General features: G+C 46.5%; 1 protein-coding gene across 1 annotated transcript in view; it reads left to right on the top strand.

The window, feature by feature from the left end:
• The first annotated feature begins 1,237 nt into the window (after positions 1-1,237).
• The window catches only part of LOC125426449 (homeobox protein MOX-1-like), a 76,537-nt gene continuing 56,792 nt past the window's right edge, over positions 1,238-20,982 (top strand). Inside the window, exon 1 of the mRNA XM_048484707.1 lies at positions 1,238-1,760. Coding sequence (XP_048340664.1) covers positions 1,310-1,760 — 451 coding nt within the window. The 5' untranslated portion in view covers positions 1,238-1,309. The remainder of the gene's footprint in view (positions 1,761-20,982) is intronic.

Below are 20,982 nucleotides of genomic sequence, written 5' to 3'. Positions count from 1 at the left end.
CTTTCTGGTTAGTCCCCCTCTTCTACAATCCTAATGCATTGTTTGCTGGATGTCCCATTTTGTGGGTTGTACTGACTCACTGTGTGTGTAACCCTGCTCAAATCCCCATGAGAAAGACAGACTATGAATAAATAGCAACCTGCTGCTCCGGAAACCAGCATGTCAGGATGAAAACGGAGGTGTCAACATTTTAAGTTTTCCCCAAAGATGAAAACTCTGTCTGGTGCTGTCGTGCAAAAGGGAAGCTTGCATGTATGGAGAAGCAGTTTAAGAAGAGTTTCTGAGAAATCGAAATTCGATATCAAAAAATAATAACCCCCAAACAACTCCACCAACCAAGAAACACCCCTTTAACTAAAAGGCCCCTTCCGCACATGAAGAATAATGCACTTCCAATCCACTTTCAATGCACTTTGCAGCTGGATTTGACTGTGCTGGAATAGCAAAAATCCCACTTGCAAAACAATGGTGAAAGTGGGATTGAAAGTGCATTATTCTGCCTGTGCTTGGAAGGGAGACCAAAGACCTTCCATGTTCTATAGTGCTGGGAGAGACTTACTGGTTTAGGGAACAACCTCAGATTTCAATCTGATCCTCTTGCATTGGTTCTTTTTCGCTTCTCTGTGTACACTTCAGGCATCCAAAAGAGTCCTTACATTTTAAACATCTCTACTTCTTCACTACTGACGTACAACCCTTTGGCCCACTTCTGGATCTGGTGCAGAATTTTCCTTTTTCCCCAACTCCAAAAAACTTGGGGATTGTTTTTTTACTGTGCAATAAAATAACTTTAGAGTGTGAGAAGGAAACCTTAAACCTGCCTTTTGTACTGCATATGTGTGTATGTTTCCTTCTGCCCCTTTTTTTTAAAAAAAATTTTACAGACAATATTTCTTTAAAAGCCTCCATCTGCAGTTCCCATTAGATGCTTCCTCTAAGGTTTCGGTGTGATTAATCGTTGCGTGTTTGGCTGCCAGGGGTTGGAGGGGCTCTTGGCAGCGCAGGTTAAGCCTCCCTTCCCCGCTGCTCTCTCACATTTCTCTTCTAGCCGTCTTGTCACTCACACCTCTTGGGCTGAAGCTTCTTGGAAAAGTGCTTTTCAGGACTTCAGGGCTTCATAGCCGTGAGAAGCTGCAGGCTTCGGTAGCTTAACAGATGCGGGAGTTTCCTCAGCTGAAGTTTATGGAGAATCTCCCTTGGCTCCTCGAGCAACCAGCATATGACAGGAAGTGTTTGGAGAAGGGACTCTTGCAAAACTTGATTCTCGGATTCCCTGGTCTACAACAGTGCCTGGAAGAGCAGAGCGTAGATGGAGCCACCTGCCAGTAGCTGCATGAGAAACTCTCAACCTACTAGCACCATGCTCTGGGAATGCCTGAGGAATCACCACCCAGAGGCCGGGCCAGCTGGGCCGCAGCTCTACCCACAAGCCCCCTTTTCGTTCCACCCCAAATCAGACTTCGGGGCCTACGCAGACTTTTCCACCTCGTGTCTGGCCACGGCCCCCCAAAGCCTTCCTCGGGAGGATCGGGTTTTTGATGAGCACCACCCCTCTTTCCACCACTCCACCTGGCATTTCACCACCTCGGAGGGCAGGCGGCGGCTACCTGCCGAATTGGCACTGGGGTCGGGAGAACCAGAGAATGGCAGCCCACGCTTGGTGGATTCTGCTGTGGCGACCAGGGAAGATTATGGTCTGGCGAGGAATACGACAAGGGAAGTGGAGAAGAAATCGTGCCGAAGGAAAAAGGGCAATTCGGGTAGGTGGATCTTAGGAGGAGCTCCTGGACTTGCTTCTTTCGGGGTGAATAGGGTGGCTGGGCTTATAATCTCAAGACCATCTGGAAAATGCTGTTTAAATGTCATGGCTTCCAAAAGGGATGTTGGGAACTGTAGCTATGGCCTTCCTTTTTCAGCATGCAGAGATAATGCACTTTCAGTCCCACTTTCACAATTGTTGCATAAGTGGATTTTGGAAGATTCAGGACAGACAAAATCCAGCTGCAAAATTCGTGTTGAAACTGAATTAGAAAGTGCTCTTATTCTGCTGTATTGCGAGGAAGGGGCCAGAGAAAGAGAGTCCACCAGAAACAAGTGTTGTAGAGATGGGGATGACTCTCGGAGTCGCCACCCTTGATTTGAAATAAGCATCTTTGGCATTGCAGGCCGTATTTCACATTACAGGGGATGGTTTGTTTCCAAAACATGGAGCCTATTTCACACAGAACCTCAGAGATGAAAATGACAACTTCCCTGCCAATCTTTTTTCCCTTTGAGTAAGTAAAGGCGAGGAGGCTGGTGTTTCAAGATTACCAGCTAAAGTAAGGACACCCCATACCATTCACTAGTACAACAATTCATGGTCACTGGTTGTGGTGGGTTTTCCGGGCTGTGTGGCTGTGGTCTGGTAGATCTTGTTCTTAACGTTTCACCTGCATCTTTGGCTGGCATCTTCAGAGGTGTGTCACAGAGAGAAGACAGACTCCCTCTTGTATGTGGAAGCTGTATCCTAACTCCAAATATTGAGGGGTGCTATAATCACTCATGATGAGAAGGTACTTTGTAGATGCTCAAAGGCATTCTTTGTCATTTCCCACGTGCGAGGGTGAAACTCTGGTGAATTAAATAGGTTATGAAGCTGAGTCTTGGATGGCCGGAAATAATACCTGGAGAGGTTTTTATAAGCATCTGGCAGTGTTGGGTATAAAGTGGCCATCCAACAGGGTTTTCATGGCAAGAGACTGACAGAAGTGGTTTGCCATATTTTTGGAGGAGTCGAGCTATGGCTACCAATCTTGATCTGAGGTTGCAAATGCTCGGGAGCAGCAGCAGCAGAAGGCCATTGCTTTCACATCCTGCAGGTGAGCTCCCAAAGGCACCTGGTGGACCACTGCAAGTAGCAGAGGCTGGACCAGATGGACTCTGGTCTGATCCCGCAGGCTCCTTCTTATGTTCTTATGCCATTGCCTGGCTCTGTGTTGCAACTGTGGTGTTCCTTGGTGGTCTCCCATTCAGCATGGTATAGTGCAGTGGTGGCGAACCTTTGGCACTCCAGATGTTATGGACTACAATTCCCATCAGCCCCTGCCAGCACGGCCAATTGACCATGCTGGCAGGGGCTGATGGGAAGTGTCAGTCCCATAACATCTGAGAATCCCAAAGGATTACAGCCACCATGAAGGTATAGTGGATAGACTCTGGACCTGGAGAACCAGGTTTGATCCCCCACTCCTCTACATGAGTGGCAGACTCTAATCTGGTGGATTGGATTTGTTTTTCCACTCCTCCACTTGCAGCCTGGTGGGGGACCTTGGCCTAGTCACAGTTCTCTCAGAACTCTCCAAACTCCACCTACCTCACAAGGTGTCTGTTGCGGGGAAGGGAAAGAGTTGTAAGCTACTTTGAAACTCCTTGTGGAAGGGAAAATGAGGTATAAATCAAACTCCTCTTCTTCGACTACTACAAGCCAGGACTGACCCTGACGAGATTAGGCTAGCCCGAACTATCTGGGTCAGGGCATGGGGGGCGGTCTTCAAATCTGTACCCTTGTCAGACATAACAAAAATAGCTGCTTCTGTAGCCTCTATCCGTGGGTTCTGTGGGGCAGAACTTGGAAGGAGTTGCAAAGAACTAAATTTAAAACAAAATGGTTTACTTTCTTAACAAATAACACTTTTAACATTAACATTTAACATTAACAATTTAGAGCCCTTTTGGGTTGCATTTCAAGTCCTTATATTTACAGTCTACTGATGATGCCAAGTCAAATTCTTCTTTGCTGGTGGTTGGCTTATGAAGACTTCAGAGGCTTGGAGAACGGGATTCAAGATGACGAAGGTCCCCAAAAGAACTCCCATCAACGACATACATAGCAAGCCCTGAAACAATGAATTCTGACATTTACAATACAGCAAAAATAAACAACTCCCTTTCCCCACTAGTTCCCAACAACTTTGCAGTTACCTTAAACAAGGTGTTAAGAGCTTATAAAGAATTAAATCAAGGTCCCAGCCTGGTAGCCTTGCTTCCTCCAAGTTTTAGAGTTTTTGCAGCCTCCTGCTGCTTTGAGTCTCCACCCCTTTCTGGGTCAACCCATTCTGAACACAGGGGTTACATTTCCACAGGAGGACAGTCCACAGTTTTGATATCATTGCTTCCAATTTCATAGCTACCCTGGGCCTTTCCCCACTTTTGTCCTTCCCCTCTATGCCGCGCGCTGCTCTCCAGCGCCATGAAAGCATCCCTAGCGGTCGCTTCGGTTATCTCATCACTCCGACCCAGCGCTCTGGCGAGAGCTCTTAAAGCGCCTATTGAGAAGAGAAGCTACCTGGGATGCTTCTTGCCCAGCGCTGAGGGTCGCGACAGCAGCAGCTTCAAGTGACTCGCGTGGCTGTAGTCCCTCTCAGTGGGGAGTGCCGGTGGGAACCCAGCTGCTCAGCGGGCTTAGCAAGGAAGTGGGGAAAGGCCCCCTGTTTCTCTGAATATAAGACATCCTCTGAAAATAAGACGTAGTAGAGGTTTTGCTGAAGAGTGCGAGAATATAAAGGCATCCCCGAAAGAGTAAGAGACGTAGCAAAGTTTTTGTTTGGAAGCATGCCTGACGAACAGAACACAGAAAAATAAGACATAGCACATCTTTGGGAGCAAACATTAATATAAGACACTGTCTTATTTTCGGGGAAACACGGTATCTGATTTTGCACCGGACTCAAGACTGCCGAATTGTGCTTCCCTATGCTTCCGTAATAGTTGTTTTGATAAAAAGACGAATAACAAGAAACAAGAATAACAAAACGTTTATTTCAGAGATCTGCAGGCACAATGGGAGGAAGGAAAACAGAAGGAGTTTTTGAGCAGCTTTGAAACTTATGTCGGTAGAGGAAAGCGGAGCAAATACAAACGCTCCTTCTTCTAATGGATAGCACATCTGCCACTCAGAAGTGGGGAGTGGGGATCTCACGGCTGGTTCTTTCAGAGGCCATAGAGTTCCACACATCCGCCAGCATCCTGTGGACAGGCCTCTTCACCATGAAGATCTGGCTTTTTTTAGCTTCCTGGGACTTCTGCGTTTTGCAGAAGGCGGTGATTGCCCGGTGCTGAAATTTCCAAGCCTTCCTCTTGGACCGAAACATTTTTTTGGGAAGATTAGATGGCTAGATAGTGGGAACTTATATGGATCACTTAATCCAGGTTTTGAGCCACAGAGGCCTGGGAGAATACTGCCAGCAGCTCCCCCGCATAGAGGCCCAGCTCCACAACATTTGGGCTCCAAGATGACTGTTTTTCTTTAGACAGAAATCTCAGCCCTGTGCTGGGTTAGAATATAGCAGAGTTGCCAGTTCTGGGTTGGGAAATTCTTGGAGATCTGGGGACAGAGATTGGGAAGTGCTGGGCTAATAGGGGAAGGAAGGGATGTCAGCAGGGTACAATGCGATAGAGTCCACCCTACAAAGCAGTCATTTCTTCCATGGGAATGTAACCTCTGTAGTCAGGTGTAACTGAGATATCTCGAGGCCCTGCCTGGAAGTTGGCAGCCCTAGTAGACCAGATAGCTACTCCTGTAACTGGAGCTTTAGAAGAAGAAGAAGAAGAAGAAGAAGAAGAAGAAGAAGAAGAGGAGGAGGAGGAGGAAGAGGAGGAAGAGTAGTAGTAGTAGTAGTAGTAGTAGTAGTGGTAAAGTAGTAGTAGTAGTTTAGGATTTATACCCATCTTTCATCTCCTGTAAGGAGACTCAAAGGTGGCTTACAGACTGCACCCTTCCTCTCCCCACAACAGACACCTTGTGAGGTAGGCAGGACTGAGAAAGTTCTGAAGAACTGTGACTAGCCCAAGATCACCCAGCTGACATGTGTTGGAGTGCACAAGCTAATATGGTTCACCAGATAAGCCTCCACAGCTCAAGTGGCAGAGCGGGGAATCAAGGGAAGGTTCTCCCAGATTAGAGGGCACCCCTACTCTTCACCACTATACCACACTGGCTTATCAAGGCTTGAGAGGGCTTATCAGGCCTGCCAACCATTTGAAGCTCCTTTCATTTCCTCTCCCCACAACAGGACCTTGTGAGGTAGGAGGAGCTAGGAGAGGGAGTTCAGAGAGAACTGTGAGCTAGCCCAAGGTCACCCAGCAGGAATGTAGGAGGCCTTGGGAAACACATCCTGGTTGACCAAGATGAAGCCTCTGCTGCCACTCCAGGTGAAGGAGTAGGGGAGATCAAACCCAGTTCTCTCCAGATTGGAACCCAATCTACACCATAGCTGAAAAACTCTAATAGTTCTGCAGAGTAGCGCCAGGAACTGAACCTCCAAACCTTCAGAGTCATCAGATATGGCCAGGTGTATGCTTGAGTAGGCACTCCATACTGGAACATGGGAGAAAACACTGAGATAGCCCATATGGGAGGCATCCTGTTGGGAACAGCACCTCTTGCATATACTCTATCTGTATATGTGAAGCCCTCAACAGGACAAATGACACCTTCTGGGCCATTACAGGTTGGAAAAAATGGCATGGGTGAGAACGCTGAAGCCTCTTTTATTCACTCACCTCCTTCCTGATGTGAACCATGTCCTAATCATTGGAGAATTGCATTCCCTGATGGGAGTGCGCAACTTAATGTCACCCAAATGGTTGGTGGAAGCTTCCCAGCCCTGGAAGTGGTAGAAGTGCTGAGTGAGTAGAGACTTACAGGTATAGCCGATGGTCCCAGGGTCCTCTTTTACCTCCCCTCATGACTTGGCTCTGGCCCCTTCCGCACATGCAGAATAATGCACATTCAATCCACTTTTACAATTGTTTGAAAGTGGATTTTGCTATTCCGATACAATAAAAAATCCAGCTGCAAAGGAGTTAGAGAAAGTATATTATTACTGCATGTGAGGAAGGGCCAGAGCCCCAGAAGGAAATGAAAGGAGCTTCAAATGGGTTGAAAGAGAAGGAGTTATATCAATAGCAGGGGCCCTCCCAATGTAGCAAGGGAAGCTAAGACGACGCCCACACCTGCGTGTAGATTACAGAAGTTGGAAAAGGGGACTACAAAGACAGGCCAGAAGGCTCAGTTTTCTAGGGGTGCATCTATCTATACGGCAACAATTTTGCATGTTCCAAGACAATTGCCAACAGGAAGTCCTTGGTTAGCATTTCCTGCACGGTCCTTGCTTGCACGCCGGAGGACCTTTCCAGGTCTTTCTAAAAAAACGACTTACCTCTATAGCATTAAGCTTATGGTGATATGTCAATTTCTCATTTATGTTACAGAGTATGTCAATTTCATTTGGCGGCTGATACACTGCCATAGCTTAAGATTGATTATAGATTTGTGAATTACTAGGAGTTTCTCTAAAAGTCCCCAGTGGTAGCCCGAGGAGAGTAGTGGTGTGACTTCAACAGGACTAGAGGCAACAAAAAGCGATAGGGGATCCTGTTCCTAAACCTCATGCACCCTTTTGATCCACTTCTGTGCACTTCAAAAGCTTGATGGTTTGTAGAATTGGAATGTGCAGTTTCACACAGTGCGATCCAATGGCAAAGTGCATTGAAAGGGGGCTGAAAGTACAAACTCTGAAAGAAGCATGCATGAAAGTGCAGGGCGTGGCGGAGACCTGCAAGAATGTATACTTTTCTGTCCACCAAACCAGTAAGAGGAGATTACTGTTCATTCTGCTGAGTGTGTGTGTGTTTTAAAGGGCTGCCATGTCACAGTTGGCATGACAGATGTATGGCAACCCTATAGGGTTTTCAAAGCAAGAAACTAAGGGTGGTGGCTGTTCACTGTTTTCCTCCTGCCAGAACGAAGCTTCTGTTTTCTTAGTGGTCTCCCATCCAATTGCTAACCAGGGGCTAACCCAGCAGAAGCTTCTAATATCTGATAAGAGATCAAGCTTAGCCTGGGCCGTGTCCTAAGTCCTGGGTGCTCCTGTTGAAAAGCTATCTTATTTTTCAGCAACCTTCTTTTCCAGAGCATCTCTAGAAGATAGAAAGAAGCAGTATAGTAAAAAGAACTTTTATTTTCTAAGTTGGCACTAGGAGACTTCCCCTGATGCCAGAGAGCTTGGACAGATAGAGTTTTTATGATATTCTTAAAGTTATTGTAAAGAAACTTAACCATAGGCACTTTTGCACATGCAGAATAATGCACTCTCAATCCCCTTTCAATCCCCATTTTGCAGCTGGGTTTTTGTAATGGTTGCAAAGATAGCAAAAATCCACTTGCAAAACCAGAATTGCTTGAAAAAGTGGATTAGAGAAATGGTGCATTATTCTGTCATGTCTTGCCAGACGCGAACCTATATGTTAAGAACTTTTGTTGTGTGAATATTCTTGGGCGGGAAGAGGTTTGATTTGTGTTTCTTTGTCTCTTGTGGGTGACTCAGTCTTTGAACTGAATTAACAGCTTGGGGAAGTCGAACAAGCTGTTGTGCTTTATGGACTAGTTTACTGAGGAAGAAGAATGATTAAGGGATTAAAAAAAGGAGCACTGTGGTCCAGAGTGGTATGCTGCAGTATTGCAGTCAAAACTCTACTCACAAGTTGAGTATGATCCCAAGGGAAGTTGGTTTCAGGTGTCCGACTGAAGTCTGACTCAACCTTCCAGCCTTTTAGGGTCAGTAAAATGAATACCCGGCTTGCTGGGGGTAAAGAGAAGTCAAATGAGGAAGGCCATGGCAAACTTCTCCACAAACTTCTCCATCACCCCGTGGATCAGTACATATATACATAAGCCTCTATTGGCATCAAAAGTACAATCCAGTATAATAATTAAAAGCAGTCAGAGTTGTTTAACTTTAAAAGCAATTACAAAGGAAACATAGAAGAAGCTTAACATAAAATGCATTTTGTTATAATTTTACTTGATACCTTCAAAATTGACCTATAATTTTATGGTGCCCTAAAAATCCCATACAAAGTGATGGATTTTATAGCACTTTGTAGGTGTCAAACTAAGCAAAACCCTCAGATGTTATGGATCATACAGTTCCCATGTCCATCCCTTGCCAGCATGATGCTGGCAGGGGATGATAGAACTAACAATCCATAACTGTATCTGGAGGCAGACTTGCTTGACACCTATGGTTCATAGCATCCTGTGCATGGATCAGTAATGACCCAGTGCTTGTAGAGGGGACCACTTTTACCGTGTTAAGGAAGGATATTGTGTGGATGCTCTAAAAGAAATAAATAAAGAACGAACGAACAAACTCCAGTTTAGATGCAAAACTGGAGCAAAATCTCTCCATGGAAGCAGGCTAGGACAAAGTTGTATTACATTATGTTTCAGAGTACAAATGAAAAGGAGATCTCATCAAACCTCTAGATGAGCCATTCTGGATAGCTGTGTGGACCGCTCCCAATGGCTAATGAACTGGCAAAATAGGGTGAATAAATTAATTTTGTATTGAATCTTTACATTAATTTCCATTTGCCTTTTCTTGCTTGAAGTCCTAACAATACAATCCAACTCTTATCCCGGCATTCAGATTAAAACAATGCAGTAGAAATAGGGTTTACTGCAGTGAACTGACCAGTAAGAAGCCCTAAAAAATGGAGACTGGAAAGCAGAAGCAAGAAGTTTTAGGAAAGTTAAATGATTTACACAATAATTTATATGAAGTAGGATCCTAGTTCACAGCAAGTTAGACACAATTGGTATTGCAAAGCCCTCTTGAATAGTTCCAGTTTGGCATGGTTCTTCTAGCAGAAAACCAAGAGCCTGAAGAGCCTTCCTGAAGCCTTCTCCAGAAATAGCAAGTAATGTTCCACAAGGTGGGGGCCACGACGAAGAAGGCCTCTGTATGGACAGTTGTTGATAATGTAGATAAGTGTTTAAGAAGAGAGAATTGTTTTCTATATGGATCTTCCACTTCTTCCACTTCTCGTCCCTATTGAGTCCAGCCCAATCCATCCATCCATCCATCCATCCATCCATCCATCCATCCCATCCATCCATCCATCCATCCCATCCATCCATCCCATCCATCCATCCATCCATCCATCCATCCATCCATCCATCCATCCATCCATCCATCCCATCCATCCATCCCTCCATCCCATCCCGATCTATCGAGTCCAGCCCGATCCTATGCTCGATCCTATCGATCTATCAGATCTATCGATCGATCATCGTCCAGTTCCACAGAGACCCCTTGCAGAGACAGAGATGTTCCACCAGGCCTTTGGTTGAGGCAACTATGCTTTTCACCATCTGCTGACCTCTCAAATCCCACCCCTCCTCTTCCCCCCTCCCAACTGTTTAAATTGATTGTGCTGGGGTGGGAGAAGGAATTTTGGGGGGCTATCAGGGCCTGGAAATGGCACCTGGAATGAATTAATTGTTACCACCATCTTTAGGCTCCATGGTTTATTGGTATTGTAGTTTTAATGTTTTTTTTTAGTCTTTATGGTTTTGTTTACACATTTGGAAATTACTTAGGAATCTGTATTTTATAAATATGTGTGCGAAGGCTGCCCTGAGCCCAAGATTTACGACCAAGGGATAGGGAGTGAGTATAGCAAAAGTAAAGATAGATAGAATGAATGAATGGATAGATGGAATCAGATAGATGAATGGATGAATGGATGAATGGATGAATGGATGAATGGATGAATGGATGAATGAATGAATGAATGAATGAATGAATGAATAGATATGGAGTTCCAATTCGACCTCAGTTCTTTATGGGACACTCCCTTTGAAACTGGTCTTACTTTACTTTGGAAGTGTATGTAACTTGAAGACGGCAATCCGGGCATTTTCAACCTTTCTTTCCTGGGTGCCATCTAAGGAAGACTTTTTGATCCTCTTCTTCTTGCAGAAAGCCCAAGGAACACAGGCAGCAGTGGGAGTGCACCACAAAGCCAAGCCAACAGCAACAGCTCAAAGCACGGAAGGAGGCACTGCTTTCACCAAGGAACAGCCATAAGGGGCTGGAAGGCTGGAATTCACACACCACAACTATCCTTGGCCAATGAGGCTCCGTAGGTATGATATGAGATCAAAGCATGATGAACCCTGGACTTAATGACGGAAAGACAGAGTAAATCTCCTTGTTTGTAGCCAACCTCTGTCCTCTGCTATTTTGTGCAGTGATGTAATTTATATCTCCTTGTGAGCTGCCTGGAAGACGATGGATAGGAATAATATTATTAGTGGATCAGTCCAATGGTCCATCTAGTCCAGATTATGTTCGTGTAGAAGAAGAAGAAAGAGTTTGAATTTATATCCTCCTTTCTCTCCTGTAAGGAGACTCAAAGGGGCTGACAATCTCCTTTCCCTTCTTCCTTCCCCCACACAACAAACACCCTGTGAGAGGTGGGTGGGAGCCGAAGAGAGCCTCGTACAGAACTCCGTGAGCTTGCCCAAAGGTCACCCAGCTGGTATGTGCTGGCACAGGTACTGTACAAACAAGATGGATGGTTCACCAGGATAAGAGCCTTCCACAGCTCAGAGTGGCAAAGCCAAGGGAATCAAAGCCGGTTCTGCAGATTAGGCGTGGTGGATGATCATAAATCCTGGATGCATAAAATTCCATTATGGCTCAGAAGCTATTACGTTTCCCTTTAGCTTGACATTAGAAGAATAGACTTTAGCTTTAACATCTCATCCTTTCTGTATCGTACTCAAATGACGACCAGTGGGAATTTTGGAAATCTGTGTATCTATGCAGTATTCTTGCGCCTGGATGTCTGGCTTAGAGCTGATGGGATTTATGAAGGAACAAGGAGATGATAGACATATGTTAGCAGTGAAGCTCCGTTCCTACAAGATCAGGGAAACAGCCTTCCTGAGTCACTGTCCATATTTTTGTCTTCTCATACAGGTCAAAGTGTGGTTTCCAGAACCTTGGATGGAAGTGGAAAGCGTGTAGAAAATTTGAGTGGCTGGTTTCACCTCAGAGGGACCAAAACATGGAGGGATCAGTGGACTCCGCTGCCTCCCCAAGCTCAGAATAGCCCCTTCTGGGAGAGCCTAGAAATCCCCTGAGTGCAGCCACCAGGTGACCCAAGACAGCCGCTGGCCAGATTTTTTACTCTCAGCACTGCACAAGGGACGTTCTTACAACTAGAGCATGCTCAGTAGCAGCAACTAGAAGCCCTTTGCCCTCCTGCTGCTCAGACCTGCTTTCCACCTCCCCAGGCTTTTGCAAGGGTATGTTGACTCAAGGGGGGGTGGAAGGAGCAGCCTGGAGAAAGGGGTGAAGCTTTGCTTTTCTATGTGAAACTGGACTGTGTTTATGGAATATGGGTTTTGCAAAGTGCCAAAAAGGGACAGAATGAATTGCAGGGATGGGGAAGATCTTAAGAAAGAAAGTCACACGCAATGCTTTTTTAAAGCATAATGATTGGATTGGGGAGTAGTGTCCTCATCACTGCCTCTCAAGAACTTAATTTTTCCTCTACTGCTGACGGCTCCGGGGAAAAAATGGGTGCTATAGGTTTGGAAACAGAGACTTAGGTTGTGGCTGGCTGCTAGGAGAGGCTGATTAGTAAGCTAGCTTCACCATGATGTCCGGGAGAAACACACATTGGCCCTTCCGCACAAGAATAGCAAAATGTCGATTTTCAAACCACTTTCACTGGAATTGTTTGCAAGTGGAGTTTGCCATTTCCTTTTAGCTTCCAAAAGAGCACTGAAAGCAGTTTGAAATGCATTATTCTGCATGTGCAAAATGAGCCATAGAGTCCAAAGTCCACAGCAGTTTTTCATTGCTTTTTTAAAAAGCGGTCTTTTCAAAATTAATGTGGTAATGAATGTTGACATGGCAGATTTAAAAGGTACGCAAGTTGCTTGGGAAGGGTGACAGAGAGCTCTTAATGCCAATCCTGATTGCTCCAAAGAAGCCACCAGCTCTTTGGGCGGTTGATAGGGTTCCCAGCACTGCCCTACCAAGTGCCAGGAGTTCTGGGAGGAGCAGTGCCTAAGGAGGGAGACATTTGCAGAGGATGTGTTACCATGTTCAGATACCAATCTAGGCTCGCAGCTTCCATGGCCTCTATGGAGTAGCTTTACCACAGAGACTTAAAGGGGGAAATTCTTAGAGTGTCAGTATATGGGGCGTTTTCCTCCCTCTCATTATGGATGACCTTGGTGGATAAAATTGTTTGGCTTAGTAGCTTGGTGGGATAGAATTGTTTGGCAAGTAGCTGAAAGTACACTAAGGAGACTGCCCCTACCACCACACCTATCCACCTGAGCAGTGTTTAAGGGTCACTATTTGCTTGATCAGTGACTGGCCTGGAAGCTGGGAGGAGGTGGGAAGGAACTTCTCCTGGACCTTCTAGTCCCCGGGGCCACCCATACCTGAAGGGGAACTGCCACCGTTGCTGCCCTTGATCCCAGATGCACCTGGGTTTCAGTTTCATTTGTCTGAGTCCTACATGTGCATGTAGATTTGCTCCAATTTTACTCACCAATTGAAATGGAGGCCCTTGAGGGGAGTGCTTAAGGGAAGAGGCAGGGGCGTGGTGATATCATCTCATCGGTGCATGAAAGAGCCAAAGCGGCCAGGGAAAGAGCGTGATCCGTGGATCTGGCAGCTCTGCCGTGCAAAGCTAGTCCCTGGCACCAACACTTTTATTAGGGTTTATGATAGGGAAGTGTATGGGAGCAAATTTGCTGAGGCGGGAGGAGCGGGGAGAATATCGCATACCGCAGACACACACATGACATCAGCCAGGAGGCTGCCTGTATGCGGGAGAAAGCGTTAAAGCGTCTGGGTCCAATCAGCCATACCTAGAGGGCAAGAGCCCCTTTGTCCCTTTGTCTGCAGGACACCTGGTGACCGATAAAGTCCAGGTGAGTTCATGACCTGCTGACTCACTAGGGGGGGGTCCTGAGGATGGGTGAGTGTAATAAAAGTCATGAAGGACACAGATGGCAAAGGCATTACATCGCCATCTTTCACAAGGAAGGTTCTACTGCTGGGTTGTGGGGCTCCATCCCTACAACAATATGCTTGAAAGTTCTCTTAAGCCGGCCCCTCTGCACAGCGAAATGCTTAGAATGGGTTGCAGTTCACCGCATCCGTGCAGGCAGCGATTGGAGGCCATGGAAAGAATCCGGGGTTGTATGCTGTAAACCTTGGCGATGGAGACGGAGTTTCTTTTCTTTTTATTCCCACCCGATCGCGTGGCTACGCGGAGGCATACACAAATAGAACCCCACAGCCATGCCCGATGTCACCGTGGGGGGCCAATGACCACCTGCACCTGCGTAACTGCATAACTATGCAACTGCGTAACTATGCAAAATTTTTAAAAAGGAAAACGAAGGCAAATAAAGTGCCTCCTGCCCAGCCGTTTGCTTGTGAGTGGCTGCAACCACGGCAGGATTTTTTAGAAAAGGGAGACTTGCTAATAAGCGCTTGATTCATCCAATAGAAGCCTGGTTTTAGGGGAAAACTAACATGGGAGACCAGACTGCGTTTTAGGGGTGGGATGCAATGTCGCGAGAAGCGTCCCCACCCATGAAAAGGCTAGGATTTTACCATCCTACACCCATGTTTATTGAGTCTGTCTTGCGGAGAGGGGCTATTTCGCCAATGAGCGCAGCTTTGAGGAAATTTTGGAGACCATTTCTGGGAAATTTTACTGGGCCTGTAATGCACCTTTTGCTCCTTTTCTGGTAACGGTCCAAAGATTTCTTCCTATCTGGCATGAACTGCTTCGCAGAGGTATAGCAAGGAAAGTGCCCCTGTCCTCCCGCCCGCCCACCCGGGCAGCGCCTATACTTGCCCCACCCGGAACACCCTCACCACACCCGCGCACAGGGCGTCGCCCGAAGTGCATTCGCACACTGTCTCCTTGGAGGCCTCACGCCTCTATGAAGACTGTACCCAGCATACAGGAACTGGAGCAACACTGGAGTGGTAATTTATAAAGGGGCATCCACATGACTATGCTCCTGGATGTTAGCTGCGGTGAACATTAATGGCAATAACAAGCGCATGAGATTTTTTTTTGTATGAGGAAAGTGATATCAACGTGGAAATTTACATTTGTTTGCTATGCCTAGCCATTCTTCTAAAAGGGTAGAAGAATTCTTCTAACAAGAATTCTTCTAACATTCTTCTAACAAGGGTAGAAGAATGAATTGATCTGGTTTCATTGTTCACGGCACACTTTTGGCCTCTGCAGAAATTTCTGTCTTGCTGACTTCTTCTTTTAAAAGGGGTTAGAACCAAACTCTTTTTTTTTTTGTATTATTAAAAAGGCTTCCCGAATTTGGACCAACTGAAATATATGGAGGCACTGCAATACTTCTTTGCTTTTGAATTCCTGGAAGGAACGTTTGATGGATTGGTTTTAATTCATTTCGGCCTCCCCAAAATTCCCAGGACCTAAAGAGAAATAAGCTACTGGGGCAAGAAGTAGAAATTACATTCCCACTGTGCTTATGGGAATTCTCTCTCCCCAGCATCCCTCCCCTCCTGCCCCTTTTGCCTTGCCCTGTGCCCCCACCTCTCTCCAGAGGCTTACATTGTAGCAGGAGCCCAGTGCATAGCTTCTCTTGGAAGGAACATGCCACTGCTCTCCCTTTGCTTCTGGATTTTCTGCCCCCCATGCTGACTGAATTAGCTGCAGCCCAGGGGTGTTTGACCCCACATGTACCCCTAGAGTGGGGCGAATTACAGCCCCCTGGCAGTGGGGAATATGCTTCCTATTTCTGACAAACTCCATGGAAGGGACTCTTATAAACAAAGGTAGGCAGGGGGGACGTTAATAGAGTCCCTGAAAAGAACTTGGAAGTTTGACCTTGAGCCGAAATATTCCTTCCCGACAGAAGGAGCAGCGAGTGGCATAGGAGGGTTAAGGAAGCTTGTGTATCTAATCTGGAGGGCGAGGGTTTGATTCCCAGAAATCGTGCCACCTGAAGCTGTGGAGAGTTTATCTAGGGAATTCAAGATTAGCCCGATTACACTCCACACACGCCATGGCTGGGTGACCCTTGAGGCTGAATCTCAGGGTAGAGAACCTAGCGGCTCTCCAGATGTTCAGGAACTACCAGTTCCATCCATCAGCCCCTACCAGCATGCAAGCCAGTTGGCCATGCCCAGTGGCGAAACTGATGGTGGTGGATTCAGCCTGAGGCATCTGGTTCCTAATAGTCCCTGGAAGCTAATCCTGGACCCCATCGGAGATCTCTCAGCCCCATCTACCTCACAGGGTGTTTGTTGTGAGGGGGAAAGGGCAAGGAGATTGTCAGCCCCTTTGAGTCTCCTGCAGGAGAGAAAGGGGGGATATAAATCCAAACTCTTCTTCTTCTTCGTCCCGGAGCACACTCGAAAACAAAGACTTCCCAAGAACAACATACCTGATTGCATTTCCACCCCATCCCACTTGCCTCCAGTTGTGGTAGAGCAGAGGATGTTGGGAAGGAAGTGGGGGAAATGTTTGGGCTTAATCTGAGCCAGGATTTGCTGGAGCTCAGACTCAATTTCCACTATAGATTAAGCCCTGGGAAGGCCATTTTCAGTGGGATTGCCAATTGGACCCGGGGGGGGGGGGGTTTGGAGAGAAGACCGCCAAAATTCTTGGATAGTTTGGCAGGCTACCAGAGGGAAGGGGAAAAAACCTTGATTTTTTTTCCTGGTTTGGTTTCAGTGCATGTACACTGATCTGCCAGGATCTGTCCCAATTTAATTCATGTTTGGAGCAGTCTGGTTGTCTCTTGAATCCCAGAACCAGAGTATTTTTTTTCATCCTTCAGCTGTTGGGAAATACACACAATCAACGAGAGGGGATCTAAAACTCTTCTTACTACAAGGAAAAAATACAGGTAGCCAAAACCAACTCTACTGTCTTTGCAATTAAGGCAGATTGCCTAAAAAGAATATTTAGTAAACAGCCATCAGTCTTAGAGAATTCTAAGGTTTCTAAGGTTTGTACCCAGGCATCATCGTCTTTTAGAGGCAGCTTTTTTGGTCTCAAAAGCTGGTATTTCTCTCACTTGATAGTTCGAGACTTTAACCGTCACTCCAAGAGTGGGCGTAAACCTATTAAGACAGTTCCAAGGTTGCTGTTAAAAGCAAGGCTTCTGCCTCTAGATTGACCCTTGTGAATACAAGTCTCATTTGGAGGTCTGCTTTGGGAGGGAGTTTTGCTCCATGAATACCAAAAGGCGAGGAACCAGAGGCTTTCCTAAGCTTCTTTTAGTCGAGTCATTTTGTGTTTTCTCTCTCAACACTGTGAGTTATCAGCTTTAGATAGTTGAAGTAGGAAGTTCCAGTAGGGAGAGAATATAAACTAATGAAGGCAGCGATATCTGCTTCAGAAAAAAGAAGCGTAGGATATACACACCCTCTTCCGTTCCAAGGATGTCCATTTGTGTCATGAATCACAAGCCACTCATCACATTTAATATTCTCTTTAGAGTCAAAGCTCCATATTATGAGATTTGTTAAACATTTAAAACTTATCTTAAAATGTGGAGGAGTCTCCAGGAAAGATTGCCTGCACTAAGCTTTGGTTCTACGGAACGGACCAAAAAAGGAAATACAGGTAATATGTGCCAGGCTTTGGACTGTAGAATGTCAAGCCTTTGGGAGCATGCGAAGAGTTCCAGGAAAATGCATTTTATTTCAAAAACGTATTTTTCCTCCTTTTCATTCAAAAAGGCATCTTCGCTCTTCCACAAACCTCTATCATGGACATTCGGCTACTCCACTCCAATAAAATCCAGACCCATGGAGTTTCAGAAAAATCAGTTTATTGAGAGGAAATGCAGCTAACCCAACAGGACACAAGCAAAGAGCAGAGAGAGGGAGTGTATCCGGAAATGCAGTCCCAAAGTGCAAAGGAATCTGGAATTTACTTCAGTCCCCCCCCCCAGCCCCAGTATGGTCAGCCCCCTCCCCCACCACAACCAAACAACAAATTTTGCACCAGATCTTGAAGTCAAGTGCAGAGGCGATTCACCTAAATGAGACTTAGAGAGGGCTTGAACCCTGGGCAAACCAACCTTAGGTTTGAGAGTGCCCCCCCCATGGAGTGGCCACCCTCCCCACCATGACCAAACAATGATTTTTCCACCCAGGTGGTTTCAAAGTCCAAAGTCACCCATCACATTATACTATAGAAACATCCCCAACTCACAAATCCTGAACACTAGCAATGGGCCATGCCACACAGCTAGAAATAATATTTGGCCCAGAAACATTTTCAAAATGCTTTCAAAATGTTTTATTACTGCTATGAGAAAACATTTTATGAGTGTTGTATCCAGTCCATTCCCCAATTGGGGAAACAGCATCACTTTCAATGTGGCTATTTTAAACTGGGTGAGGCTCCAGATTCTCTCACTTTAAGGTGTGATTTAAAGTGAGGAATCTGGGCTCCCTATTTAAACAAGTGATGCTGGAATCCACCCCCCAAACAAGCATCATTTTAAATGAATTGTGTTTAAACTGGGGACCTCAGGATTCTCCCTTTCCCCAAATCCCATGCCGAGGGGTAGATTTAATAACAACAACAACAAGCAAACAACCTTTTATTAGGCACTGAGAGTATAAAAGAATTAGAAAGAAAACAAGCTATTGGCAGGAAGGGAGTGAATTTAAAAGAGAGAATCTGGGGAAATTTAGGGGGGTGCCTGTTGTCAGGGAATTGCAATTATTAAGATAGCAGCACCAAAAGGAATTCTCAAGGAGTATCTTCAGTAAGGAGACCCTACTGATGATACCACTCAGATTTGAGTGAAGTCTGGTTCAGGGGGTCCAAAGTTACTTAGGACCCCTCAAGGGAATTCTGTAGCCCCCATCTCCTATTAGCTCCCATTTGAAACAGTGGGGATGAGAGCACTCCCTTTGGGAGTCCATAACTTTGGACTCCCTAAACTCACAAAACCTCCACATGGAAACCTGGAGTGACTATCATCAAGGAGGAGTCTCCCAAAAAATCCCTGAAATTTTGGTGCTGCTAGCCTAAAATCTGCGCCCCCTGCAGGCCAAAAACGGAAAAAACACTGAAAATACAAAATCCCTCACAAACCTGCAATTTTGTCGCCCACCACAAGGTGGCGCCCAGGGCAGCTGCCCACTTTGCCCAATGGGAGGTACGCCTCTGAGTCAGTGTATGGACCCAGGGGAAAGGAGGAGGGATGTAGGGGGCGATTTTCCGCCCTCACGTGACTAAATGGCTGCAGCCTGAAGACATTTGACCTCATATGTCCCCCTGGGCGGTACGCCCCTGCAAGCAAGTCTTGCTGGTTTCACCACACAACCTCTGGGTAATATATTTCTCCCAGACACGGCTCCAGCCCCCTCCCTCACCATCCCAGCGAGATGACATCATTAGAAGTATGTCTCTACATTGTGATGCAATGAAGCTTCCAATGGCCAGAACGAGGAGATAAGGGACGTAGGTGCTACAGGTGTAACCCCTCAGCCCTTGTGGGTTCTGTAGGGCAGAACTTGGAATGAGTTTGCAACGAAAACAAATTTTAAAAAACAAAGATGGCTTTACTTTTCTGTAACATATAACTTATCAACATTTAACATCACACTTCAAGGTCCTGGCTTCAGTTGCATTTTCAAGTCCTTCTAGATTTACAGTCTTGTGATCGCCAAGTCCATTTCTTCTTGCAAGTGGGTTGGACAAAACCTCCTGAAGACTCCAAGGGCTTGGTGAAGACAGGGATTCAATATTATGGTAGAAGGTTTCCAGGAGAACTCTCACCCATTACAACCACAAAAAAGAAACCCGGAAACAATAGAACTCCAACATTTTTGCTACAGCACTTAGCAAAATAAACTACCACCTTCCCAGGTAGTTCCCAACAACATTTGCAGTTACCTTTAACAAGGTGTTAAGGAAGCCTTATCACAACCAAGGTCCGAGTCTGAAAGTAGCCTTGTCTCCTCCAACTACACTGAGGGTCTGCTGCAGCCTCTTGCTGCTTTGAGTCCTCCACCCCTTACTAGAGGGCAACCCATTCCTGAGCTTGGGGGTTACACTCGGCAGCTTAGGAAGGATGGAAAAAAAGTACCGCGGGCACCTTCAAAGCAAGAGAATGAACAGCAGACACATCACACAGCATTGGCAAGCCATGGGCTTTCAAGCTGTGCCACCTCTTCTGGCCTGCTCCAGAGTCTCGTAGAGGCAAGAGCCAGAAAAAAGAACTTCGAGATCTCCCAGATAGAGTCTTGACAGAGTCAGACTGGCTGGAGGGGGGAATCTACACGCAGCCTTGGCCAGGTAAGGCTCGCTTCCACAGCAGTGATGGCACTTCCTTGCCCAGGGCCTGCCCTTTTCTCACCTCCTGCTCTTGGCCAAGCCGCATGGTCCTCGCAGGAGGGACTGCAGCCGACCTTGTGCCAAAGACCAAGGCAAGGGCACGGGGGCTGGGTAGGAGCTCTCCTTGTCTGTGCACCCACTCCAGAATCCTGCCCATCCTTCTCCAGAAGTGACTCAGAGGGCATGTGGTTGTGGGCACGGGAGGAGGAGCACTGGCGTTCCTGCTCCTGGGACATGGGGTACCCCTTGTCCCCGGGCGCATCGATAGAAGGTCACATGGGGCAGCCAAAACATCCTCCTGGCTACACAGCTTAGTGTGGGATTGAGCAAGCCCTAGCAAGCAGGCACTGAAGCAGCCAACTGCTCCCCAGTGCTCTGGGTGGTTGTAGCCAACCCGCCCACTCTTTGTACGGTGGCCTGGAAGAACATGTCCAGGGGGGCAGGGGAGAGGAATCCCACTGGGCTCCCAGGAGCAGTGTGACTGGGGAGCTCCTCACTCCCCTCCCTCCTAATCCACTTGGCATGCCTTATTCGCCTTTAGAATTAAGTGTGGCATTTCTCAAGGAAGACCTTCTCTCCTCCCCAGCCGGCCAGGCACAGGAAAAGAATCAACAGCTGAGCAGGGAGCCCAGGAAAAGCAGCCTTGCAGAACTGAGAGATGATGCTGACATTTTGTTAGAATGGAAGCACCTTCAGATGGGGGGGGTGACTTAGAGAGATTTTACAGCATGCTTAAGAAGTTAATTCCCACTTGCA

Source organism: Sphaerodactylus townsendi, linkage group LG02 (genome assembly GCF_021028975.2).
Source record: "Sphaerodactylus townsendi isolate TG3544 linkage group LG02, MPM_Stown_v2.3, whole genome shotgun sequence".
Lineage (NCBI taxonomy): Eukaryota > Metazoa > Chordata > Lepidosauria > Squamata > Sphaerodactylidae > Sphaerodactylus > Sphaerodactylus townsendi.
Note: the sequence above shows the minus strand (reverse complement) of the source record. Positions and strands in the feature narration are given on the sequence as shown.